At 44.5% G+C, this 26,961-nt stretch overlaps 1 protein-coding gene across 1 annotated transcript; it reads left to right on the top strand.

The window, feature by feature from the left end:
* The first annotated feature begins 6,679 nt into the window (after positions 1-6,679).
* FAM189A2 (family with sequence similarity 189 member A2) lies at positions 6,680-26,852 on the top strand. The gene is made up of 11 exons (XM_015849083.2): positions 6,680-7,063; positions 8,715-8,771; positions 15,065-15,175; positions 16,186-16,314; positions 17,040-17,147; positions 17,271-17,404; positions 20,069-20,198; positions 20,490-20,565; positions 23,103-23,243; positions 24,626-24,915; positions 25,737-26,852. The coding sequence occupies exons 1-11, from the start codon at positions 6,713-6,715 to the stop codon at positions 25,941-25,943; spliced, it is 1,734 nt and encodes a 577-aa protein (XP_015704569.1). The 5' UTR covers positions 6,680-6,712; the 3' UTR covers positions 25,944-26,852.
* The last annotated feature ends 109 nt before the right edge of the window (positions 26,853-26,961 follow it).

A 26,961-nucleotide genomic window follows, 5' to 3' on the forward strand; every position in this document is an offset into this window, starting at 1 on the left:
TTGTATCTTGAAAGACTGACCACATTCCAGTTCATTGACCCATATTTCTCAATCCGTTGTTTTTTTGTTTTTGTTTATTTTGTTCAGATTCTGACAGTTTGGTGAAATAAAAGCATCCTTGAAAATAAGAAGTATGTAACATTTACTCTGAATGGTTTTGGTTTTCTAATTTAGACACTGACTACAGCAAAGGATATCAAGTACGAAAAGAAATTAAAGAGCTGGCTGCACAAATCTTGTATTCTGAAGCCCATAGTATTACTCATCTCAACACTTATAAGGGTGCTGTTGCTTTTTCTTAGCTGAGCACAACTGGGCTGACAGACAGGATCTTATTGGAATGCTTCTGCATTGAACCCCATTCCCTGCAATTAAATAAGGTTGGCATGCCTCCAGCATGTGTATGTGACCTACAGAAATAATACAGCAAATTTAACACTGCTTAAAGGAGTGAAACTCCATTGTGTTTTCACAGTAGTAGTGTACGGTCATGTGTCAAAGAGCGCAAGCACAAATGAAATGGTGGAAACGCTGCCCAAGACTCCATCAAAGACAAATCACAAATTGTACCTTTTACTTACCACAAAACCCAGTAAAATAAGACAATGAAAAACACCCATTATTTGTCTACAGCGTCAAATGTGGGCAGAAGGAAAACAACATGTATGGTCCACTCCAATACCAAACTCTACTCCATGGATAACAACAGAGATTCAGACTTCCCAAGGTAGTCAAAAGCAGTCAAAGAAAGATACATCTGTAATATCATATAAATTGTCAGTGCCCTGTAGAATGCTGAAACAACATTCCATAGTCTGGATATATGGATGCTCCAGGGAATGTGAATGCTGAACATTTTTCCCCTTAAGCTCCATTGTCAGGCTGTGAAGGAGCCGTGTGCTTTCCGCATTATGTTTTACCATAAAAACCTTCTGAAATGAAAGAGCCAACATCTATCCTTTAAAACTTGGCTGACCAAAATGAAGCCACATATGGATAGAACTGTTTGCATGCTGGATTCCAAACTCAGGAGTGAGTAAGGAGAAGTGGGTCAGCTTTTTGTTCTGTTTTTTTCAATCACTTTGAAGGCAAATTAGTCCTCTATGAGTAACCCCCATTTTGCTACAGGGAAAGAAAAAAGAAAAGATGAAGTTATCCCAAATTATTTTCTTTAACTCCTCCACCAAATAGCTGTAGTGCTGAAATTCAGAGACCCACATCTTAAAAACACAGCATTCATACGAAAGTTTTAGTGCCAACAAACTGTCTTCAGTTGGGAGTGAAGGGGCTTTGTGAAAGTACCTGAAACTTAGCAAAAGGGGTGTAATATATAGATAAAATTAAAACTAGCAATTATTAGTTGTGCAGTCATACAGTATTGCTAAGAAATGGTTATATGCATGTGCAGAATACCAGGATTGACTTATTTTATAGAGAGGCTTTGGGAATTAAAGAGAAAATGGTAGTAATGGTGGAGGAATCTTGGAGGATCATTGTATAGCAGTGGGAATGGTAACTGCTATATCTCCATGTGGGGTGACTTTGCAAAACAGCAGAAAACAGGCAGTTCAAGGCTAAACTCTGCAGTTGCTGAGCAATTTTTACAGAAACCTCATTTGTTAAAAATTATACACCACTTTCATTTTCTGTATGAAGTAATCTGAACCAAGAAGTGCTCATTAATGGACAGCGTAGCACCTGTGAGTCCTGAATTTTTTGGAGTGTAGAACTGATCCACTGGCTGATGAATCTGCTGTACTGCTTTAATTCAGGTGCTAATGCTGTGTCTTTGCCACCCTCTCTATGGTTTCTTCTTGGAACCTTCTCATGCTGTCTCATTGCCATGGCATGGCTCCCAGTACAGCTTGCAAGACACAGGCCCTTGGCACAGCACTTTCTGCGAGCTTCCAATGGGCCACTGAGGACTTTATCACCTCTACATCAAAGACAGGGTGAAAAATCTCACTGATTTTTGAGACATTCCTGTGGCACGGAAAGCTAGTGCTAGGTCCAAAGGAACACAGGTGCAAAAGTCCACCTATTGCTTGCTCTGAATGGAAGATCTCAGGTGTAGTTTGTAATACCAACCACGTGAGGTGTGTAAAGCTGTGGTAGACAGAGCTCCCCATATGAACAACAGACATCTACTGGAAGGACACTTGGGCTGAGAATGACAATAATGCTGAGAATGTTTCACGTCCCTCCCCAGAAGTGTTTTTCTACTCCCCTTTGGCTCGGTTCATTACTTCATTGTGAGGCTGCACTCAGCCAGGCACAGCTGATGAATCCACAACAAATGCTGTTTCACAAACACAGCAGAAGCAGGAAGCAATGTAGTGTGCCTGGTGTGCGGGTGGGTGTTTGCTGGAGTTGGTTTTGCAGATGATACAGAAATCATCACTCTAACTTGCAGCATCACATATATTGTGTCTGCGAAATGGGATGACCCAATGGCTGTGAGGCTACAGCAAACTCTCTGTCTCCAGGTCCAACCAGCAGTGAGGCTGAGCCTGGGCTCCCAGTAGACATATGTAAACTGAACATGTATATTCAGCACCTAAGCATATCTTTAGATGTGACCAGCAACATCGGTAGCACAGACAGATACACAGAGCACTCAAACACAAACAGTATCAATGGCTTCATCCTGCTCTCCCAAACAAGAAGACTAAAACATTATCAATGTGAGGAGAGAGTTACCTGCTTCACTGGAGGAACCAGAAGAATAACTGCCTTGTTTTTATCCCTATGTGACTAGTACTTATGTGAGTCTGAACTTCATTTCAACAAGATGACCATTTTCCTTCCAGCAAATATTCCTCATCTTCTGCTGTTTCAAAGTGTGTATTTGCTACAAACACTGTTCCATCCACATGAGAAATTCCATGCATATGCTGTGCTTAAATTAAGTTGAGAAAATCCACATAAAATATTTTAAAACTTCATATTTTTACATTCCCAGCAGGGAGGAAGCCCTCCATTAATCATTTTTTTCAGGTTAACTTTCCTTTTTTTGTAAGTCTCTATGAAAACAGATCACTCATTGCCCAGCTTGCCAAAGTTTCGGAGTCAACTTGAGCTCATAAAACATCCCAAGGCTGTCACAAATACCTTTGACTCTACACACACTGATAGTTTTGCATGCTATATCAAATACACGTGAATAATACATTTCCACTATAACCTTTTCTTCAGTGTACTCTGGCAACCACTAGTTAAAAATACCCATTGCCAGTATTTGAATAGCACCATGAATGCCCTGGAGCAGGATTTTAACTCTGCTTTTGTTGTCTGAAGTGTAAGTAAGTTTTACTTAGGATGCTGAACAGACAAATAATGAATATTACCCAGGAGGTTTGACGTGTAGTCACTCTTCCATCAGCATGACCACCAGAACTTCCTCACAAAACACTGAGAAAAACATTCTTAATTCAGTGATTACAACTACATGCATTTTTGCTCTGTTAAATAAAGCTTGAGCGATAGACTCTCAATAAAGCAATGCTAAGACATCTTCCTTACCACTCATTAACCAACCAGTTTTATGGTGAAGCGTAGGGTTATCAATACTTAAGAATAATCAATAACTGTCATCTGTTAGGATTTCTTTCAGCACAGAACATCCACCTGTTCTCACATAAATCCTAAAAATGTCCTTGATTTTATGGCAGCAATGTGTCTTTCTCATCTGAACTGTGGCATAACATTGTCGCATCCAGAGACAATTGCTCAGAGAAATATTTGGACAGAGATCGTATCTCACCTGGTATTAAATCACTTCTGCAGCTGCACTGAAATCAGTGAGAGCCTGAGCATGGTGCTTTTAATAAGGACCTGCTGTTTCCTCAAGTTTATTACCACTTTTTTCCCCCATGATACAAAAGTCCTGATGATGCTGAAGTTTGCGTCTGGTACAAGCAAACAATATTGGGATGCATAAAAATAGAGCAGGAAAAAAAACCCCAAAGTGTTCTGACTCTTCTAGTTGTGCCCACATTTGTCACGTTCTGCCTCGCTATCCTGAAGAAAGAATTAAACCAATGGAAGGTGCAGACGACAAAGGACACTGAAACACTTTGTTGGCACAAGAGAAGTTTCAGTACTGTGCCAAAGCCATCTGGAGAGAGAGGGAAGTCATGGGGTGTGTGGCAAGAGTACCCCAGAGCCTTGCAGAGCCCAGGGACACAACAGAGTCCTCTCCGGGATAAGAAAGAAAAGCTGCCTACTATTTTTAGCCCAGCACTGCTATTTGAGTGTGCAGGACATAGGGATCAAGGTGACTCTGTTAGCAGGAAAAGGAGAGATCAGGACACAAAGGTTCAACTGACCCAACTTCTCATGCAGTTCTGGAATAAGTTCCTTCTGTTACAGCTACAACTTGTGGGTACAGAAAGTCTGTTTCCAGAACAGCTCTTCCTGACAACTTCCTTTCTCTTTGTTTAATGAATGAGGTTAGGCTGCAAATCTCAGGCTGCGCTTGCAAAGCACCCTGTTCTGGTATTTGGACAAGGGACTCTTAGTATCTCATGAAGCACAATACATATATTTTCAAAGACTGGTATGATGGTAAGTAGCAAGGAGAATGTGGGTAACTAGCCAGCCTAATTACCAGTGTGATGAGTGACTTCTCAGACATTCCAGAAAATAACCATCTGTTTGGTTTGCTTTCTTTCTGAGGCATACTTTGTTCAGTCTGCCACAGGTGTGCCCAACCTTTACTTGGGACACCCCTCTCCTGAGTGAGGATGGAGGTCTTTGACACTGAGAGCTCCTGCAAAGGTATCACCCATTTCCTCACCCAGATCAGCAGTGACACACTGAGCACACTGAGTCAGTGGTTGATTCCATGGAGAAGCCCCATAGAACTGAGCTGTTCCTTCAGACAGAGGACAACCCCATTCCTCTGTCCCCTGCCCATCTGTTCCAAGTGTTTGGATCCACCTGTTGCAGCAATCAGCTATGTACACTGCCCCGTGTCTCAGAAATAAGCCCAGGTATTCTTGATCTGAGTTATGCAGAATGTGTCTGCTTTGGTTCAGTCCTCTTCTTCAGAGTTGCAGGCAAATGGAGCAGCATGGAACGTGATGGGAAAGGATCTAGATGGTCTTTCCCAGTTTCCCAGTTAAATACAACAGTAAAAGTCTACAGAGAAAGGCACATCCAAAAGGCAGAGAAACTTCAGCTTGCCAGATGAGTGATAACTTCATAGGTTTGCATTTTTGAGACATGAAATAACAACTTGCTGCTTTAGACAAAAAAAGAACTGCTTGTCCTAAGTGCCTTCCTCAGCCTGTAATTAGGAAACGCAAAAAGAAAGTATGCTCAAAGAAAGTGTAGGAGAATGGCAAGGCTTGGGACATCATAGAAGATTCCATCCACCAGATGAAGTGCAGAAATCCCGCTTTTATTTTTTCTAAGCAAGATGGCAGACAGATAGGGCTGCAACCTGACTTCTGATGCAGCACCCTCTGACTTTGGCTCTGTTTTGTGTGTTTGTCATGTAACATTGGGACATCTGCACTGCAGCCCAGAAATGCATGGGCACAGCATTTTGCAGGGGCCTGGTGTCTTTCAGGAATATATTTACAGTGTCTGTAAATCTATTTTAACCACATGAAAGGCAAAATCTTACAGCCATGAAGCGAGCAGCAAATCAGTTTTACAATAGCCTCACAGAAAAGGCTGAAGTTGCATGTTTACTAATCAATGAGTTGAGTTATGGGGCACAGTCATGCAGCACAGATGGCAGCAGCATTTGGGCAGCCCGCTAACCACTGGGGCATTAAATACTGCTGCTCTGGCCGGTGGCCCATAAACCCTGGCACACAGATTGTTCTGAGGTGTCTTTATTGCAAGAGGACGGCTCTGGCTGGCAAGAGATGCTTCTGGGTAAGGAGTCCTATAAATCCTGAATAGCAAGTCAGCAGAAATGCACAAAGTGTTCAATTCGAAAGCACTACCTGTAACACCAAAGGTTCTCCTTGCTTTGAATCAAAGCTTACGCACTGCTACAACGCATGTGGCACGTGTCCAGTGAAGACAGTAACGCCTTTAACACAGCTTATTTTCCTACAGTTCTAAAAGCTGGATTCTTTTTCTATCTGAGATGTGCTTTGAGTTCCTGTCCAGACCAGCCTAGCAGATACGAAGCCACACACGCTGATCAGAAGCTGGGCGCTGATCGCTGATTCCCGATCTTCCTTTCCTGGAGCATTTCAACAAGCACAGGAGCCCCATCGCAGCAGCCCTTTTTACCCCAGCAGGAGAGGACAAGGCGGACCCACCGCCCCTCGGCACCCCCTGCTTACAGAGCAGCTCGTTCCCCTCGGGCCGGGCCGCCCGCCAGCGCCGTGTAAGGCAACCCGGCGGCTTCGCGCCTCCTCCGGAGCACTTATTTTAGAACTCGGGACAACCGCGGCACGGCAGCAACCACAGGAGAAGGGGCGCGGTGCCGGGGGAGGGCGGCGGGTCGGGGGCAGCCGGAGCACCGCGATGGCCAAGGCCGACGGGCGGGGCGCGGCGGGGCGAGGCCGGGGGGCGCCGGGTGCCGTCCCCCGCAGCGAGGCGGGGAGCGGCGGATCCGCGGCACGGCCCGTCCCCGGCGGCACCTCCCGGGCGGGGCGGGGAGGGCAGAGCCACAGGAAGTCGGCGCCCGGGTGGGCTGGCACAGGGGCGGCGGAGGGCAGGCGCGGCCCGGCCGGCGGGTGCCCCGATGTCGCTGCCGGCGGTGCTGCCGGGCTCCTGCTGCCCCGTGCCGGGGCTCTCCGCCGGGTCGCCGGCCGCCGGCACCGCCATGCGGCCGCCGGGCTCGTTGCCCGCCGAGCCCTCGCTGCCGCCGCTCCGGTCCCGCCGCGCCGGCTGCCCGCGGCCGCTCCCCGCCGCCAGCTTCTCGTCCTCCCGCCGCGCCTCGGGCGCCGGGCTGCTGCCGTCGCGGCCGCTGCTGTCGCTGGGGCTGCTGCAGCTGGTGCTGGGCTGCTGCATGGTGGCGCTCAGCTTCGGGGCGCTGTCGCTGAGCGGCGCCCAGGAGGTGAAGAACGCGTGTCCCTTCTGGGCCGGCTCCTCGGTACGTCCCCGGCAGCGGGTGGCGGGATGGGACTCGTGCGCGGGGCGTGCTCGCTGCTGGCGGCTCCGAGGAGCGCCGGTACTTCCCTCCTGTTGCGTTCTGACAGCAGCCGCCGTCCGAGCGGCGGGACAAGGCCCGGGCCTCGGCTCAGCCCGGAGCGCCGCGCTCGGTGCCGGGCGGCCCGTCCGGAGCGCGTACCGTGCCTTAACCGGGCTGCAGCCCGAGCCGCGCGGATGGCGGCGTGGTGTCTGCACTGACGTTTCTGTCTTACCTTTGGCTTTCTTTCGCCTTCTTCTTTCTCGTTCCAAGTCAAAGAGAGTTTATTTAGATCTCGGCAGCCACGGGCTTTCTTTTAACCCTGTGCACAGAACCATGCTTATACTAACAAAATGTTCTGAAGCTGCACGTGTAACCTGGAAATGCCCAGTTACCTTAATAATAATAATAATAATAACAAAGACCTTTTTTCACACTAGTTCTGAAACAATGACATATTCAGTCTTAAAAAATTACCTGAAGTGTCTTCTGAGCGTAGCTGCATGAGTGAAACGTCTCGTCCAGAAGCAGTGTGGGATGCTGGGGCAGCTGTCATTCAGTATGTGCCTTTCTCTCATCTTAGGCACAGCACCCTTCTTGGGATGCACTCATGAAAGGCACTCTTGAGGGAGGCATTTCTTCCATATACCTTAAATCTTAATCATAATGAAACCAGTGTTGGCATCCCTAAGGATGCCACCCCATTCCTATATGCATTGGTGTGCTTTTTTATAAAAGCACGTGTCTATTTTGTGCTCAGAGAATTGTAAAATGTTTGTTATGAAACTGCAGCATTATGTATGTGCTTTTGCAACAGCAGTGGTGATACCAGGAGGTGTTTTGGCCAAGTCATGTATGCCTGTTATGCTAGGTCAGATCAGTCATGTCAGGTTAATGAAGCGGCTGAAGGGATTTGATAAAAATGATAGTGGGCAGCTTCCCCTTTGTGTCCCTGCTTGGCTTTGGGGTGGGAGTGCAGTCTGAACTGGCCTAGTCACAAAGGCCCCCGAACTAAAGATAGTTCCTGCTTGCACCCAGGACCAGCTGAGAAATGAGTTTGCCTTTCCTTTTGGTTCTCATTCATCCAGTGAGGAGTATCTGGGTGTGTGGTTTGCTTCGGTTCTGCAGCAGTGCTTTCTCCTTCCTTAACTGTTTTGTCCTCAGATGAAGTTGTGGGGACAGCTCGTGGTTCAGCAGGTCTGATTAGCAGCCCCTGCTGCAGAGGGGATGCTTCTGCTTGCTTTTTCCTTACACGCATGCTGCTATGCTGGCTGAGTAGCAGGAAAAGCATGTCCTAGGTTGGAAGTAACTTTTTTTTTGGCAGTTGATGGGGGTGGGAATTGCTGGCGTGACTTTCTGGACATTTTATGTGAGGAAGCAAAACAGTAGATAAAAATTTCAGTTCCAGTTGTGTTTTCCCTTGAGGTGCTCTTCGGGGTGAAGAACCTCATCAACACAGGCTCTGAGTTTCTGCTGTAGAGTGTCCCCCATGTCATCTCAGCACTGCTCTCACACTCCAAAATACTTCCCATCAGAGCAGTGGCAAATACTGTGTAAATGGCATTTTCTGAACAGTAGTTCCCTTCTTGGTAATGCTGTTTTCTTAATGTTACAGGTAATTTTATCTGGAATCATAGGGCTGACAACGTGGAAGAGGCCCATGATACTGCTGGTGAGTATGGATTAAAACTTGTTGTGAGAGAATTTTCAGCAGATGTGCAGGAATTATCAGGTTATCAGCAGTCATGTTAAACAGCTCTGCTTCTTTCTCCTTGAAAAAAAAAAACAGACCGTACTGTTGAGTCTATTTTGTAGTCTGCAGAGCTGTAATTGTTGAAGAAGTCAGATGCCATGGAAGGCTGAGTTCTTCAAACATCCTGGAGTTCTTCTAGGAGACTGATAAGAGCAGGAGAGCATCATGCCTGGAGAATGTGCTGGTGTTCACAGAACGCTTTCTGTGTAGGTATAGGAGAATACTGGTTTAATATGGATAATTCATCTCTCTGAGACAGTGCTGCTAAACCTTAGAGGCAGCTGGTTTGAAAGCTGTGCTCGTTTGACCTGTGCAAGTGTTTGATGGCAGGCTGAGCTAAGCTAAGCACTGCTGTTCTACAGTATCCAGAGTTAGTGATTCAAATACAGTTGACATTACATTGTTCTGAGAGGAGAAAATCAATGTGCAAGGGTGTGTAAGCTGTTTCTGCTTGTAAGTGAAATCTGAAGCCGGGTAGCTCTCGGAAGTCTCAGTAATGGGATTTGCATGAAAGCATTTGAAGGTGGGTTTTGTTGGTTTTGCTGGTTTTGTTTTCACTATACTATAACTTCTGAAGTACTTTCTCCAGGGAAAGCAGTTGTTTTGTCTCTTTGCAGTGTGTGTTTGGGTCATGTGAGGTGTCCATGTGGCCATCACTGAGACATACCAAGCATCAGGGAGCAGGCTCTGCCTGAGCTGTGTTTCTCAGAGGTGTGTTGCTTGGTGCTCCAGGAGCAAAACAAGTTTTTGTACTGCTGCTTTGGATACAAGGAAGAGCCTGATCTCAGCCTCCCGCTCTGGAAGGACTATGCTTTCTTGAAAAATAAATATAGTTGCATCTTTCTCAGAATGCCTGAGGCTTGCATGTAGTGTCTGATTGGGTGTTACATGAGTTCTGTGCTGTTCCTGCAGCCCTTGTTGTTGTTGCCTTTTGCCTATTGTAGACTCTTCAGTTCTTTCATGCCTCCCATGTATAAATTTTGTGGATCCTTCTAGTTTTACTGAAATAGAGAAGCACTGGACTTCCTCCTCTTTTAATTTGTGTTGAATGATCTTCTGGGTGGATGGGCGAGCGGATGGTAACAGAATGCTCTAGGATGTTGTGCAGGGAGGTTCCTGAGATGTGTCTGAGCTCAGAGCTGACCCTGCACTGAACAGGAAGCTGACTTTCAGAGGAAGTCGTACATTGAACTAGCTATGGTCTATTGAGGAAAGATTGTTAATTTCTATAAGGAAATTTATTTTGGGATACATTTCTATTATATTCACTGTCTAGTATCTTTAATACTTTCTCTTGGGAGTTTTCAGCTGCCATGTAAGTTGCAAAAGTAGATGTCCTGAAGAGCTAAGTAATGTGCCTTGTTAGACAGTACAGCTTTGGGTTGTGGCATTCATAAGTGAAAGCAGAAAACATTCAGGGCTAAAACAGACCCTGTTCCTGGGTATGACTGCCTCCACTTTTTGCTACTCATGAAAGGCTCCCATACTGGATTCTTGCAAACACGCTTTAGAACTACAGGGGTTCCTCTCTGCAGGCTTTTGGAGTGGGTCCCTGTTGCCTTTGCCTGTTCATAAATAGCACAGAGCCAGCTCTCAGCCATCATCACACGGCTGTCCTGGCACGCCTAGCAGTAGCTCCAGCAGGTGCCCAGTGCAGAAATGCCTTTATGTAGCAAATAAGCCTTGCAGAAGGATTGATTGCACTTGAAGGTGGTTGTATGAAGTTGTAGCAGAACTCAGATATTTGTGTGTTTGGGAATATGTGCTATACCTGTGCCTGAAATCTGAGGAGTGAGGAGTACTCCAGGTGCAAGGTATGAATTACCACATTTTGCATTGCAGCAGTTTGTTAGTGTTTAGTTGTGCCTGTGTGGAGAACTTGGACTTGGCTCAACAGTTACAGCATAAAGTAAATGTAGACCTAACAGTGATGAGTATTATCTGTGGCTGTGTCTCAATCTGCAAAGGCCTTTGTATCCATAATGATAGGCCTATTCTTTCTTTTTGTTGTTAGGTTCCATAATTTCTTCCAACTCTCTGCTCCAGGTACCCTCTGGAATCCCTCAAATGCATTTCCCAGACAGCTTTGTTACCTGCCCAGGTGGGGTGATTCTTTATAGACTTTTACTTTGCCTTGTGCACCAGAAGCTCTCAGAGGAGGCTGTAGTCAGGGGCAGAGGTGTGCCTTGAGGCCCACTCGCTCCCACAGCTGGCAATGGAACCAAGTTCTGGCTGGGTGCTACAGAACGTGCCCACCAGAAGATGCTGGCCCTTAGATGAGCTTGTGGGAGGGACACGCTGATGCTGTTTCTTGAGACTTATTGTATTAACTTATTTTTATTATCAGTTTCTAGTCTCTGAGGGACCGTCCGATGGAATTCACTTTTCTCTACCCCATTTAAAGCGTATAGAGTCTTTCTAGAAGAGGCCCTTTGGCAGCTCTCATAACAGGATTTCAGAGCTGCCTGGCAGGGAGCACACCTGTTTGCTTATAGCTCCTTCACTGCACAGTTCCTCTGAATATCAGGGTGGTGTATTTTATCCAAAGAGTTCCTGTCCCTTTCCCCCAGCTCCAGTAATGGCATCTCACTGTGTGGGCTTGCATCATGGTGTAAAGCCCCTAGGTGTGCATGGCCTTTGCAGGGCTGAAGGATGCTGAGGATACCTGCTGCTCCCCTGCAAAGTGCCAGCCTGCTGAAAGTGCCGAGAAGAGAGAGCTGGGGATGAGGTGACGTGGAGAGGATAGGAAGGCAGCTGCCTGTTTCAGTCGGAGGCCTCACTGGCCGGGAGCCTGGGCAGCAGGGCTGATTTATCCTCAGCTGTTTGGTAGTGGAGCTGGTGGTGCTTGTAGGAGTCAGGGGTGATGGGAGAGGACAGAGACTGTTGGGATTTCCTCTGGAGGAAAAGGAAAGGGAAGGCTATCAGATACAGCTGATGATGGGCCTCCAGCACCACGCTCAAGAGGAGACTAGTCTGAAGAGGAATGGCTGCAGGAAAGGATGGGGAGCAAATATCAGGTTGAAGAGATGGAATGCTGTGAAGCAAAACAGAATTGTCATCAGCTCTTTTGATGGACCTTCTTGCAGGGGCAGTGTGGTCTTCAGCAACATGCCATCTGAGAAACCCTGGCTCTGAAACCTTACCTTGCTTGTGATTGTCTGAGACTTATTTGTCCTGGGAATCAGCTGTCAAGTGACTTTAGAAGTCAGCCTGTGCTGCTCATGCTCTGATCTTTACTTCAGAGGAGAAGCTTCCTCCTGTGTATGCCTGCCCAAATGTGCTTATGGTGGAAAGGGGTTTGTTTGTTTGTTTGTTTGTTTCCTGAGGTGGTTTGGGCATTGACTGTCAAAAGTTCTGGGCTGGATGCTATTCTCTGCCTGAACAGAAGCTGACTTCTTCCTGTCCACTCCAAAACCCCCTCCTTCCACAGCAGTCTTCATTTTATTTTCAACTGAAGAAATGTAGCTTCTTTACGAAGGTGTGTAAACTTCCTTGTTGCTTGTTTGCATACACATCAAGAGTTTATACATAGATACTTAATATTTAGGTTCACTTGAACTCCTCATGTCACTCTTAAATTTTAGCTCTGCTAGCAACAGTGTAATGCTATGCTGATATGTGAGTTGCAGGTCTCCATGTGGTACAATAAATAGGAAATCAGTAAGGTCACAAAATGAACACACAGTTACTGCTATTGCTGCTGCATGTGTTTATGGAAAGCTAATAACACTGATTTAAATATTGTTAAAAGGATGCTTTTAAAGCCTGTATGTTGGATGTACACAGGGAAGAGCTAGTGACTGTGCAGAAAGTGTTTTCCTTTCACTTACTTTTTAAGTGCTTGCTTGTGCCCCAGTCATGTGTGTACATATTAAAAGTCAAAGCAATTTCTCCCTGGCATTTAGACATTGTCTTTGACAGTGGCACCAGCAGGACAGCAAGTAATCTGCCTGCACAGAATAAATTATAGGGTCACGGCCTTATCATGTAAGTTTGTCCTGCTGCTGCTGCAGCTGTTTTTGTAGCTAATGAGAAAAGTGCCACTAACTTCAACAGAATTGGCTGACACCATTTAGACAGGTCCTCAAAGGGCAGGATGTTTCTGGTTTGTTTTTGTTTTTACTGTGGAAAAGGTCATCCATGCAAGAGATTAGCAGATACTGTCTCTGACATTAGAATACAGTTTGATTTCCTGGAGTTTAATTCATAGAAATGTTCACCAAACCTTCTGCAGCTGTTCATACTCTGCGTGTATCTAACACTCGGAAGATGGGGGCAGTGGGCAAAACTAAATGTGGGTTGTTTGTATTTTTGTCAACGCAGTTCAGTTCAGATGAGTTACCTCTACTGGGGCTTTTAAAATAACACAATTGTCTTTGCCTGCTCTATGTGTAGGAGTATTTTTCTCCTGGTTCAAATACAGGTGAGCCCTTCTTTTACTGGAATAACATGGACCGCCTGCTTTTACTTGTTGGTGTGTAGTGAAAGAGAAGGTTTTTAAATTTGCATCTGCAGGTGAACATGATTTATAAAGCCAACTGGCAAAGTGCAGGTTAAATGTACAGTGGGGTGGGTTGAAAACTGAAGGAACAGTTTTGTTCAGAGGGTGGTGGTCAGTGGTGCACAGCCTGACCACGGGCCAGTCAGCAGTGCTGTGCAGTGATATTTAAAATCTTAATGAATGATCTAGACAATGGAACAGGGTGCTCTCTCAGCAAGTTCACAGACGATAGAAAGTGGAGAGAAATGACTGATGCACTGAATGGCTGTGCTGCTGTTAATGCAGACTTGGTCAGCTGGAGAAATGGGCAGAGCAATCTCATGGAGCTCAATCAACAGGCAGCAGTGGTGGGCTGCCTGTTGGAAGAAGGCACTGGTGAAGCTGCTGACCATGAGACAGTGAAGTGTGACTGTGGCACAGAAGGCCAATGGCAACCAGGACTGCATTAGATGGAGACTTGCCAGCAGGCAAGGGAGGAGATCCTTCCCCTCAGTGTTAGTGAGACACATGTGGGTGCTGGGCCCATTTCTGTGGTCCCCAGTGGGAGAGGCACAGGCATACTGGTTCAAGTTCAGCCTAGGGCCAGGAAGGCCTGTAGCACCTGCAGGCAAGGAGAGGCTGAGAGGCAGGGCTGGTTAGTGTGGAGGAAACTTCTGTCTGTATAAATATCTGGTGGAAAGGAGTGAAGAAAGGGGAGCCAGAGCCATCTTGGTAGTGCTCATTGGCCGGACGTGAGGTGATGGGCACAATCTAAATGCTGTGAATGTGAGAGAATTATTTTGTGAGGATAGACAGCGGTCAGACTTGGGCTGCCCAGAGGGGTTGTACATTCTGTGGGGGCATGCAGAAGCCAGGCAGACACAGTGCTGGGCATCTGGCTGCTGGGGGACCTACCTGAGAAGAAGGCTCAGCCAGAGCAGAGTTGCTGACCTGATCACCTCCAGGGGTGCCTGCAAACTCAGCCTTTCTCTGGAAATGCTAACTAGCAATTAGCAGGGGGGGAAAAAAGGGTATTTTCTCTTGACAAGTTCTTTTGTATGCTTATTTCAGTCCTCTAAGAGATGTGCTTTTTAGAGCATGATTCACTTAAGCACTGCGTAAGGAATTAATTTCAAATTCTTTGTTTTTGAAGATAAACAAATGGCACTCAGAGTGCACCCTAACATTAAAAAAACTCTTACGTGTTTTTGTGATATGTGTAAAGCTAGTTAAAAATGCTGTTCCTCTTAATTTTTATTGCAGTGTGTCTAACAATCCCGTCTTTCTTCTGAGAAGTGCTAAGAACTACTTTAGTAGTTGTATATTGAGGTTAAAACTTCCAATGCAATAGTGTTGCGATCAAGCTTGGGAAACATTTGCTAGTAGCAAGATGTAGGTTAAAGAATGGGCTTACATTATAATGTTCTTCAGCTCTGAGCTGTTTAGGACTGATAGTTTTCCCACATGCATTTTATTACAACACTGTTACTACAGAATAAGACAAGAGTGAGAGTTCTCTCTCGCTTAAAGGTGTTCAATGTAACAGTCTTCTGGATTAAGGCAGGACATGTTTGAGCACTTCAGTGAAGTCTGAGTGAGTTCTGGAAATTGCCCAGAAGGGGAGACTCACTCCCATCTTCAGTTTGGGTATGAGGTTTACATTGCCATTGGTTCCTTGCATTGATTTCTTAGTTCTGTTTCCTCTACTGTTTACTTTGCATTGCTATTTCAGGTTAACCTGTTTATTCTTCTGTCTGTCATCTGTGTGCTGCTGAACCTGTCTGGATTTATACTGGGATGTCAAGGCATTCAGTTTGTGTCCAGTGTACCGAGATGTGATCTGGTGAGCAGACAGTGATTTATTCGTACTTCTTCCCTGCATGCCACATCAGCAGCCGTGTCCAGATCACAAAATGTTCTAGTGTTTGAGATGCAAGTAAGGCAATTAAAATGTAGCATGTTGGGATTAAAAAAGGCACCTTGCTCCTTCAGGTCTAGACTCAATTCAGTTTGTGAACAAACTAGATGAAATCCACAACAGTATTTTTATTATCTGTGTCTAAAAGTGCTTGCTTTTGGGAGGTCTGGTGTCTTCATAAGCTGTTTATCTCCTGTAGGTAAAATCCCTCCAGAAGGTATGTTGTGAAGGGTTTTAAAAGAACGTAATTGTCCCAGAAATGGTTTTGTTTGACATCATTGATAGCTGGCCTCTGTCTGAAGACACAGCTAATTCTGTACAATAGGTTCCCAAATATAACTTGAAAAAATTCCTCTTGCCAGCATTATGCACTGACTATAATGTAAAGACCACTTAAGTATAAGTATAAAGGATTTTTACAGTCATTTGACAAAGATAAATGTGCTAACTCAGTAGCTTGTGGGTAGAAGTTTTCCCCCTTTTGCTCCAGCTGGCTGGGACATGTTCATACCTTGCAGTGAGAACCATCAGAGGAAAACAAATAAGGTAGACTAAACCATGTTGGATTCTCACAACACTTCCACTGCAGGAAAATCCAGTTTGCACTATAATGCAAGAATGTCACTATAATGAAAGAATTTCCAGGCTGCTGTGTACTTGCAGAAGATTGGATATTAAAATTGTTCGGTGGTCACTGTAGCACTTACTGTTTTTAAATGTTTTGAGCATATTAATGTCTTGTTTCAGGTAAGAGATTTGTGTAATAAGAGCTTTACGATGCATTAATCTTAGTCATACTGAACTGTACAAATTTAATTTCATAAGTCTATATTCCAGTCCAGATACAGTTTAACGGAGGTTCTGTGTTACGCAGCTAAAAATGTTGCATAGAACAGCTTATACCTTAAAAAGTGGGTTTTTTTGTTTCTTTAAAGGTGGATGTGGGTGAAAACAAGATTTGTTTCTGCTGTGAAGAATTTCATCCCACTAAATGCACAGAAAAAGCGCATGCGCTGAAGCTCTTCCCGGTGAAGTCATGCAATGCTGTTCATCTCCTTCTCAAGGTACCCTATGTTTGCTGATTAAAACGACTGCTTTGATAAAGTCTGAACTTGTGTGAAACAGTGCCGAAAAATTCTGTTATCTTCTGGTCTCATACACTGATCAGAATGTTTGGGTTTTTTTTTGTTGTTGCTGTTGGGGTTTTTTGCTTATCTCTGGGTCTTGAACAGCATTCAAAGTTATCCAACAAAGAATTCTTATCCTTTCTGTGCTTTATGCAATCAAAGCTGCAGTTTGGTTTGGATGAGACTGCATGAGTAAAGATGCTGTAAGGTTAAGCTTACGATTAGAGGCCTCTGTCATCTCTTTTGGTAGTCTCAGTCCTTCTTAGCTTACAAACTACTGTAGTACAACTTCAAGGACACATCATCTTCAGCTATAAAAGAGCTTTAACATTTCTTTAATGGTGATTATCTCACAGTTGCATTTCCCACTGAAAAACTAAGAGGAAGACTGTAGTTCTTGGATGAATAGATGGCCTAGAAATCACATCTGAGTATATTAAAGCCTCCTGGATTTCTGTCAGGAAACTCTATAGGGCAAAACAAGCTTTTTCAAACTATTAAAGTCCCAGGGATCATGAATGCGGAAGTCTGCATCACATACATTACTAAGAAGTAACTGTCATGGTCATCTTTGTGTTTCCTGTGTTTGTTTTTTCTTTCTTTTGACATTTACAAATACCTTGATTTAATCTTTTGATTTCCTTAATCTTCATGTTCTTCAGAAAGTTATCTTTGCTCTTTGTGCCCTGAATGCTCTCAGCACCACAGTTTGCTTGATAGCAGCTGCCCTGCGTTACTTACAGATATTTGCAACAAGAAGATCCTGCATGGTACGTGAGTGCAGGCACTGCCTGATATAAACAGTCATACTAACATTATTAGTAGATTACACAGTTCAGTAATTTGTTAGATCTCAGTTGGAAGCTTTGTTAACAGAAGTTGCATTTGATTAGGGCGAATGTCAGATTTCCACAGAAGAAATTGAAGAACAAGGTCACATTTCAGACCCTGAAGATTTTGTCCCACCTGTGCCACCTCCATCGTATTTTGCAACATTTTATTCATTCAGTCCAAGAATGAATCGCAGGTAAAGCTGCAGATGCTCTTTCCTTCTTACTGGGACATACGAGTTTCTGTATTTCTTGAAATTCAGTGGGGGCTTGTGGGCTTTCTTACTCTTCATTTTGCAGTAGTTACATGCTTCTCATAGCAACTGGTGAGCTGGCTTTGTTTATTAGTTTGTTACTCAAGTGGGACTGAATATTTATAGGCAAAAACACCACAATGCTCAAGCAGGCTGAGACACTGAACTCGTTTAAAACTGTCATATTTTGCTATGATCGAGCATTTTGTTTACTTCATTGCTTCATCAGGAGCAGTGTGTGTGACCTCTTGGGTCTTGCTGAGGTAGTTATCATTTCTGTTGCAGGATTACCTAGAAAATGATAAGACAACAACAGTTTTACAGTGAGAAAGTCATCTAAAACTCCAGACCTCACTGAAAACTGTTGATAAATGACAGTTGGTTCCAGCACCTGATGTGCTCGCTTGTTTAACAGAGTGCTGCATGTAGCCATCTCTTTGGCTGCGGAGGAGTCTATTGGAATGTGTTTGTCACAGCTTCCCAGCCTGGGAAGGGGCTGCTGTCCTTGTCAGGCACAGCAGCCTTGATGGCATATCTTTTGTGCAGCAGTGTTTGTCTTTTCAGCACAGCAGGGTCTGGAATAGTGCAGCTGCCTCATCCATTACTGCATTAAATCTTGTTGATAACATCCAAGCACAGGTTACAGCTTTGTGAAGCGAGGCTGCTTGTTTGAAGGCACTGTTTGAAGACACAAGGCTATGGGGTGACTGAGGAGTGGACTGGCCCTTTCTTCACACTGATGCCTGTCATCTGCCTTCCTGGGCCAGGTGCCTGCTGTGTAAAGGAGGCCCAGAAGTCTACCTCAGTTGGGTTTAAAAGTACTTATTATTTGGGGATTGGTGGCATTTGCTTAAGTGCTAATCTGTTTGCTCACACAGTGTGTTCTCAGATCCACTGTGCTCTCAGGCTGGCCCCACATCACTCAGTGTGTTTGTGGCTCTGTGTGGCCTTGCTTTTGGGACACATTTCTGTGGAGCACACCATGACAGCACAAAGCCATGTGCAGCTGCTGGGTAGAGGTGTGAGGGCAGGAGGAAGCAAAGATGGGCCCTCCCTGCACTCAGAGTGCGCCGAGCAGGCACCCAGAGACAGCCTTTGCTACTCTTTCCCATTTCACTTCCAAACCCATGTCACCATTTTAGCAAGGTTGCTACTTGATGTTTCCTCACACATGCACCTAAATCTTACGGTTCTGTAGACCTCTGCAGAGAGAGTGGAAATTAGGAGGCAAAGAACAGAGTGCACTTAAGGGAATGCTTTTGTGGCTGCGTATTCTCTAATGAGATCTAACACAATACAATTTTCCTGTGCAGCATTGATTTTTGAGACGTAGCTGAGCTGTGTAGGCCAGCTCATGTTTAAAAATGAAATCAAACTAAGGTTCAAGATCTGTTTGGTTATGTGGTGCAGCAGCTGTAAGCTCAGCACATATGTGGAATAATTGAAAAGTGTAATGCCAGAGGGACATTCGTGTTGACTGATTGAAAGCTTCAGATGGTTTTGAAGCTTTCTGGGGCAGATGAAGGTGGCTGAAATATTTATCCCCTTTTTTTTTAAAATAGAAAAGTAATGACTGGCTACCAAAATCTTTTTTTTTTTCTTTTTCTTTTTTTTTTTTTTTTTTTTTTTTTTTTTTTTTTTTTTTTTTTTTTTTTTTTTTTTTTTTTAAAATTTTTGTTTGTTTGTTTCCTTTCCAAGTTTTATTCCTGTTCTGTCTAAGCAGCCTTTTGTTGGCATTTCTGTTCTCTCTGCCCCTTCAGATCATGGCATCAGGATCCTTTTCATAGCCATTCTTGTTCACTTTGTGTCCAGAGAAGCCTTAGTCTCTTGGGGAAGGACTCCTCAGCACAGTGTTTCTGTACACAGAGCACAACCCAGTGATGACTGAAAGGCAGAAAAAGATCCAGAGAACAAAATGTGTGGTTTCTTGAGGTGCCTGTTTCTGGGCCATGTCAGTACCTAAACTCACAAGGAAAAGCAGAGAAAATCTTAGGGAGCCAGATTTAAAGGATTCTCTGAAAACCATGGAGGCAAGCTCCTCTTGGCAGGCTGTCCATCACCACACTGCCCCGGTGCCAAAAGGAGCTTTTACTAGCATGGGTTTCTCCAGAGGATGCTCTGAATTCTTCCCCTCGTGAGCTGCCATCTGAGGGGAAGATGATGCAGAAAAACATCTGAGATTTCAGCTGTATTTGAGGCTTCTTTAGTGAAAATTGAGAAGTAACCTTTACCATGAGGTTTACTTGCCTCATGTTACAAATTTGCCTTTGTGAACTGATCGCCTGTAATACCTTCAGCCAGGCATCACTGCAGAAATAGCCTTTAGCCTCTTCCTGTGCAGCTGCATCAAAACATGTAAGACGAGACTAGAAGTATCTTGAATTTCAGCTATAATTAGGAATTTAATAGTTCATGACAATCAGAGCTGGCTTATGGTGTTTTGAACACCCACCCGTATTTGGATCTGTGAGGTAAACCTGGTGGCTCTGGGGGTATTAGGGGCTGCTACTGAGAGCCAAGCAGGAGCAGGCACAAGGTGCCAGCAGAGCTGTTTCCATGCTGAGGGGATGCCATGCCAATGGCTCCGTATCATGTTGTATGTTACAGGATGCTGGGCTCTGGTGTGATTCCTCTGCCACACATTTATGGAGCAAGGAGTAAAGGCATTGAAGTGTTCTGCCCCCTGGATCCACCTCCTCATTACGAAGCTGTGGTGAACCAGACTGGCTCTGAGCAGGTGTGGTTTGTAGGGGTCTCCAAATGTCATCTGTCTGTCTGTCTGTCTGTCTGTAAGAGTAAGATTAGCAGCTCACCTTGGAAGTCTGTACCATATTCACTGAAATTGGCAGAACTGGATGATAAAAATTGATTATACAGATTAGATAGTTTTATAGTGGAGCAAAGCCCATATAACATAGTCATCGTGCAGTTACATTCACTGCACAGTTCATTCTCCAGGGTGAGTGCTTCAGTTCTTGAAAAGTGCTGGCGCCCATTTGTGTTCTTCAGCTTTTCTGTTTTATTCCAGGAAAGCAGACTGCAAGAAGTGGGTGAGGAAATTGTTGCTGATTCAGCAGAAAGCAGAGGCAGGCTGGCCTCTCCAGGTAGGAGCATCTTAAAGTTACTGTAGGACAGTTCTGCCCAGTCACAAGGATTTCATGCAGTGTCTGGCTTTGAAAGCCAGAGATACAGAACTATGGTTGGGCAGCAGGAACAGGGGTTAATGCTCGAGTTGCAAAAAAAAAAGTACGTGAACAGCAAACAACAAAAAGAAAGAACATGTAAGTTGCTCCAAAAGTAATGCCTCCTGTTAATTCCCATGGAAACTGTAATAGCTAGAAAGAGCACATGAGTGCTGTTTGATAGTGCAAATTCTCAGCTACAAAATACCATTTTTCAATGTGGTCGCCACCATTAGCTGTGCATTTTCACCAACACTTAGCAAGAGCCTGCATGCTGTGCTTGTAAAGTTCTGCACCAGTAGAGGTGATCTGCTGTTGCTGTCACTGCTGCTGAAATACACCACCCTCTGCCTCCCTGTGCTCACATCCACTGGCTGGGCTCTCAAAATGTTCAGCAAGCATCAGCCAGTGCTGATGAGTGCCATTTTTTCCACATGGAGGAGATCAGTGCCACACCTTCACTCCATCTGCACTTCCATGTCAGATGCCATTCTGTCAGAGTGCCCCTCTGCTGCCATCTGTCACGCAACATCAACATGTGATGGGATATTGGTGGAAGGTTCAGCCTCTCCTGCTGTACCACCATGGCTACACTACAAGTGGATGCTGCATTTTTCAGCATTGTTTCAGCAAACTATGGAAATTGCTCCAAGCTGTTCTCAGCATAGGTTTTCTATTTATTGTTCTGTGAAGGCCTTCTTGTAGGTAACGCAACACTTGCTTCCTCTGGGTGCTTAGAAACTACAGGGTACAGAAAATGATATAGGATAGCAAACGTGAGGCTGCACGGTTCCTGCTTTAAATTGTGAGAGTAGAAAATAGAAGAACTATAGAAGAGGCAACTTATTGCAAAGGATGGTCAGAAAAGTTAAAAAAAAAAAAAAGAAAGAAAGAAAGAAAAAGAAGCCATGGTGAGGCATTGTTGGAGGTGTTGCTTGTATTTAAAATCTTCCTTCACAATCAAGCAGACTTGAGCACATTGTACTCTCCTCATCCTTTTAGTTTATTTGTCCCTCCTCTTCTCTTAGTGGCCTATAAAGTGACTTTTAACTCTCAGCCTGGCTGAATTCAAGCAGAAGAAAGCAAGCACCTTGGTAGAGATAGTAAGCACTGTTTCTTCTACATTCCTCAGCTTTGCAGGGACAGTGAATTGATACACTGAGCAGTATCTCCTCCTGTATTACTATCAATGGGTGTGTACCAGGTCTGTACTGGTTCATTTTCTTAGCAGCCTGCAGGATGCTGTGCCCTGGGCCCGGGGCCAGAGCAGTGCTGCTGCCATGGGGCAGGGAGGGGCAGAGCAGGGAGCAGTGCTGCAGCCAGGCTGGAGGAGGAACGCCACCCGCTGTCTCAGCTGATGTCAAGTAACAGTCTATAAATAAAAGTGAAGTTATGGCTTATGCTGGCAGTTTGCTGCACCAGGCTTTTCTCTTGGATGCCCCCACTGGAGTGGGTGGGCAAGGTGTATCTCTCACTGGAAGTGAAGGCTGCCTGCTAGCTAAGGTGCATCCCAGCTGCAGGAGGGACCCTGTTGAGCCAAACAGGAGTTTCTCAGCCAATTGTAATAGGAGGGTTACCTCCTGAGGCCTGGGGGTGCTCAGCAGCTGCCCTTGGTCATTGCAAACTGGGTATTTTCAAGGCACACTCAGCTTTGAACCACTTCCCCTTTTTAACACCTGTAAAGTTAATGTGGATTTTCATTAAAGTCTTGAAATCAGTTTGTTCTTTTGAATAGTATTAAAAAACACCCTCACCAGAACACCAATATCACCGTGTCTAAAGAAGTGACTGCTAGAACAGCTCCACTAGAGAGTCTGCTTTGGCAGTGGATTCTTCAGTCCACCTTGGCACTCAGTCTGCCATGGTTTGTTGCTAGGTCCTGCTTCATGGCTTTCCCAGCTCTTACCCTTCCTTCTTTCTGGAAGATTCTAGATGCATTGGTATAGAAGTTGCTGTTCTCAACAAGCAGAGATCATCCAAGACCTAATTTTACCAAGTGCTTCATTCACTGGAATGAAACAAGGTCTTTGATTCTTGATGATTGATTCATGAGCTACATAACTGCAAGCAGTGTCTGACCTCTGTGGCTGGATGCTGTTTTGTTTTGGTACTTCTGCTCATATGCAGGAGAATAGTAGGCACTGCAAGGTTTGGCTTTAGCTCTAGGAGGACGCCCTTCTCTCCAATCAGGTAGAGATTCCCGTGAAGCAAAGATGTATTTGCTGTTACTCCAGCTGGATAAGGTGAATAGGTTTCTGTAAAAGTTCAAGCAGACCTCAGATGAGTGTTTGTTGTGTGTGCAGGCAGATGCTCACATAGAAGCACTTGTAATCATTACAGCTATTTGGGGAGCAAAAAAAAAAAAACAAACAAAAAAACAATCATCTTAAATGATTATGCTCTCAGATCTGCTTTGTTCTAACTACTTTCCTTCACCTTTTCTATTCCTGCTTACTCAGGTGAAGAAATTTCCAACTCTTCCAGCAGAACAAGCCTTTTGCCCTCTGCCAGCGCCGCGCCCGCAGAAGTTCACAGAACCTTCAGTCCCTTACAGAAACGGTCCAGAAGTGACCCTGTGCTACACTGCCAGCTGTCACAAGGTGACTTGACTTTCTCTGTCCTTGTTTAGGTAATGAACCCCTAGGAAAACATTTGTCAGAGAGGGTTAGCACCCTGAACCAGCAGCCTACAAACACCAGCTCCTGTCTCCTAACTGTGCCTATGTTACAGCATGCAGGCTGTGCTTTGTCATACACACTGCTGTCAGCACCGCAGTTTTGCTTTCTCTGTAGTCTTTCAGTTTTAGGAACAAAGTCTGCAGCTGTCCAAAGTCTTATAGTTTTTACTGCAGCATGTTGGAATCCCCATAGTAGCTGCTGATGTGCATTGGTGCACACAAAACAGAAATGGGGGAGTGTTTGTAATGGTCATTTGTTTTGAACACTGGATTACTCTTAGTATTTTGCAGAACGTGTTCACGTCTCCACTGCATCATCTGTTTTCTCTTTTCCTCCTATCAGCTTTCACCACCGCACCCTAGAGAATCTGCTGCTGAAGCAGTAGTTAAATGACACAGCGCCTATTCAGAGCAGAGAAAGCAGAGCAGTGTGTTTCTGCTGGAGAGGCAGTCTGTCAGCCAGAAGTGTTTGGGCTGATGTATAAGGGGTTAGACCTATTCAGACTGGATGTGGAAGTTGAATATGCAGCCGCTGCAGAAAGGGAAGTCAGCTGCCTTAGCAGCAGAAGCTGCTTGAAGTTAGCTTGTGCTGCTCTTGCTGAAAAACTTTGGATCTGTTCCTGGTGATATTTGGAATAATGCCATCTTTAAAGAGATACTTGAGCAATCTATTGGTGTTCTTACTGTTTTTACAGGGCCAAAAATTAGTATTATTTAGACCAAAGGTGGTGGATTTTTATTCAGACTGAAGGCAGTGGAACTGATGCTCCAGTGTCCCTTGTTTAGTCCTTGCAAGGTCATTTTGAATGGCTTTTAAAATGAATTTTCTGCTTTGTTGTATTACTAGCTCCCAGCTGGAGAAACAATTATTTTTAGGTATTTTGTGAACAGTTGTCTGCTAATAGCTGAAAGTGTTAAAGAAAGTCTAGGGAGGATCACAGACCTCACAAGCCATGTTTAACCTGCTTTGTGTATCAACATGAAGACTAAATACTCATCCTATCTCTAATCAGTCAGAGCAGAAGCAGAAAGAACTGACCCAACACACAATGGAAAAGCAGCGTTCACAGAAGTGGTCGTCCCCATGATACACACTCAGCCATAGTGCATAGGTACTCTTATTTCATAAATGTTTTCTGTAATGTGAACAAACACAGCAATGAGAAGAGCCTTGAACAACATGCCAGACTAAGTTTCACTTGGTTAAACTGTGTAGTGCCTCATCACTACATTGGTGTGGAAGTGTTATTGGATATTTGTATGTGAACCAAGTAAACTGTTTTCTTGGTTGATCTTTGTCTTCAGGTGCAGTGGTCAGCTGTGAAGCTGCAACTCAGATTGAAATAAAACCACAACTCAGCACTGTCACGTTGCGGAACAGTTTGAGAGCAAGAGCTTTGAGGGCAAGACCCCGATCTTTGGTAGACTACAAGTCCTACATGGACACCAAGCTGCTTGTGGCACGGTTTCTGGAGCAGTCTTCCTGCACCATGACCCCCGACATACATGAGTTGGTGGAAAATATCAAATGTGTTTTAAAATCAGATGAAGAACATATGGCAGAAGCTATCACCAGCGCTACCTTCCTTGAGCAGGTAGTTTCATTATTCACGTTTGTAGGCTAGCCTTGGTATGGGAGTATACATTCATAACTCTTATTTCATGGGCCAGTGCTTTATTTTAACTCAGTGTAGGGATTGTATAGGAGTCAGAGAGGCAGCACATGTGGGACATTCTGTCCTTGTGGTTGACAAAGCAGGGTAGGTCAGAAGACTGTAAACAGAGTCAAGAATTGTGGGGGGAGAAGAGAAGCAACTGGCAGGAACAGAGACTGATTTAGACACGGTAACCTTCATCAAACACCTTTTGGCTGATTTATAAACCATTTGGAAAAATGAGTTGACTTAAGCAGGGTGTGAATGATCTGCTGTGAGAGTTTTAGCTTTGGTTTAAATTGTCCTGCAAAACATGTTAAAAATTAATTTAGGCTGCATAAATAGCAGGATTTCCACTGGCAGAAACCACAACAGATTTAACAAAAAATGCTGAAAGATACTTATGAGAATTATATTTTTCACATTGGCCCGCAGCTTGTTAGTTGTGTGGCTTCTGCAGGAATAATACATTCCTTTAAATGATACCTGACATGAAATGGTTTGGGGTGAACTAACTCTTGTGCAGCTTTCACCGGGAAAAAAAATTAGAAGCTGAAGAATGACAACACTCACTCCTTTAATCTATGGGACTTTTTTTCGCATCATCTCTCTTAGGCAAATACCAGCTTTACTCTAAAATGCCTATTTATTTGTTTAGAAAATGAGTAATGCCACAACCAGGTTCTTCCTGGTTGGCTAAGAAATCTTTTAAATGGAGCAAGAGGTTGAAAACAAATCTTATCAGTGTTTGTTTGTTCAAGGTGATGGCACCTGCCCAGCAAGATACGGCGCTGAGGGCCCATGTGCTACCTTTTAGACGACACCCTGGACTGCTGCATCTGGAGAGTTGCGGTGACCTGAGCACTTTCACAGCAGGTGAAACTCATCTAGCAGAGAGGAAGACCCAGAGGACAGAACATGAACGGCCTCACAGTCTTATTGGAGTTGTCAGGGAAACTGTACTTTGAGTTGGCTCCTGTTCTTCAGTAGAGCATTTCCATCAGGCACACATGTTGCACAGGAAAATCGTCTCTGAAAAGTAGTGGACAAGGTGTTGCTTATCCATTTTTGTATCCTCATATTCGAGACTCCCAATGGGAAGCTCATTCTACAAACCCTGTTAAGCACACTGCAAACGGTCCTTCCAACTAGGCTGTTGTCTACTGCCACTTAGAATAGAGTTGTTTTTTAACTCTGTTTACAAGAGCTACAGCAGAAGGGCTCTGCCTTTTTTCATCTCTGCTCAGGCAAGCGCAGTTAATTCATGGATGCACTTTATATCCTGTGGAAGAACATGGCCAAAGCTGAAGCCTATGTTTATGCGGTATATACTACTGTAGTTCTATTGATTTTTAGCCGGCTTGTCCCACCTGACCATAAAAACCACATCTGCTAGTATCAGCTGCCATCCACGCTGAAAGCATTTACACAGCCATCTCAGATTTTCTGAAGGTGTGCAGGGGATTGCTTGCTTAATATTATTTTGCCAACCCTCATCTCTAGGCCACAGTGAGTTTACAGTCTTTAGTTAATAGACAGATATATCTAAGAAATTTGGTTCAAGCTGTTGGCTGCAAATTGTTTGTCAAGTTCTATTCTGTATGTACCTATGCTGCTAACTGGGAATACACTATGTATTTCCAGAGGCTGGGATCAGGCACACAGATCTGATATGCAGGGCTAGTTGCAGCCTCCTGTGTCTCAGCAGAATGACTCCTGCTCCTCTCTTAATGATAAAACTTTATTTAATAGTTACTAAACGGCTTTCATACTGAAAACCTAGCTTTACAAAGAGCTTTAATTAAGCTCTTTCAGAAGGGGAAAGTGTGTTTCACATAAAAAAGACAAGTAAAATAAAATGTGCATCTATCTCTACACTTGACTTGTTGTCTTATTTTGGTCTGGTAGAGGAAATGCACAGTCATATTGGTACATTTTGCTCTCAGAACTAGGAGCAGAACTCTCCCTCAAAAGAAGGTCAGCATG

This window comes from Coturnix japonica, chromosome Z (genome assembly GCF_001577835.2).
Source record: "Coturnix japonica isolate 7356 chromosome Z, Coturnix japonica 2.1, whole genome shotgun sequence".
NCBI lineage: Eukaryota > Metazoa > Chordata > Aves > Galliformes > Phasianidae > Coturnix > Coturnix japonica.

Excerpts from the sequence above, each read along its gene's own strand:
- FAM189A2 (XM_015849083.2), top strand. The coding sequence starts at position 6,713 with ATGTCGCTGCCGGCGGTGCTGCCGGGCTCCTGCTGCCCCGTGCCGGGG. Across the intron at positions 20,199-20,489 it reads ACCAGACTGGCTCTGAGCAG|GAAAGCAGACTGCAAGAAGT; the intron begins GTGTGGTTTGTA and ends GTTTTATTCCAG. Across the intron at positions 23,244-24,625 it reads ACACTGCCAGCTGTCACAAG|GTGCAGTGGTCAGCTGTGAA; the intron begins GTGACTTGACTT and ends CTTTGTCTTCAG.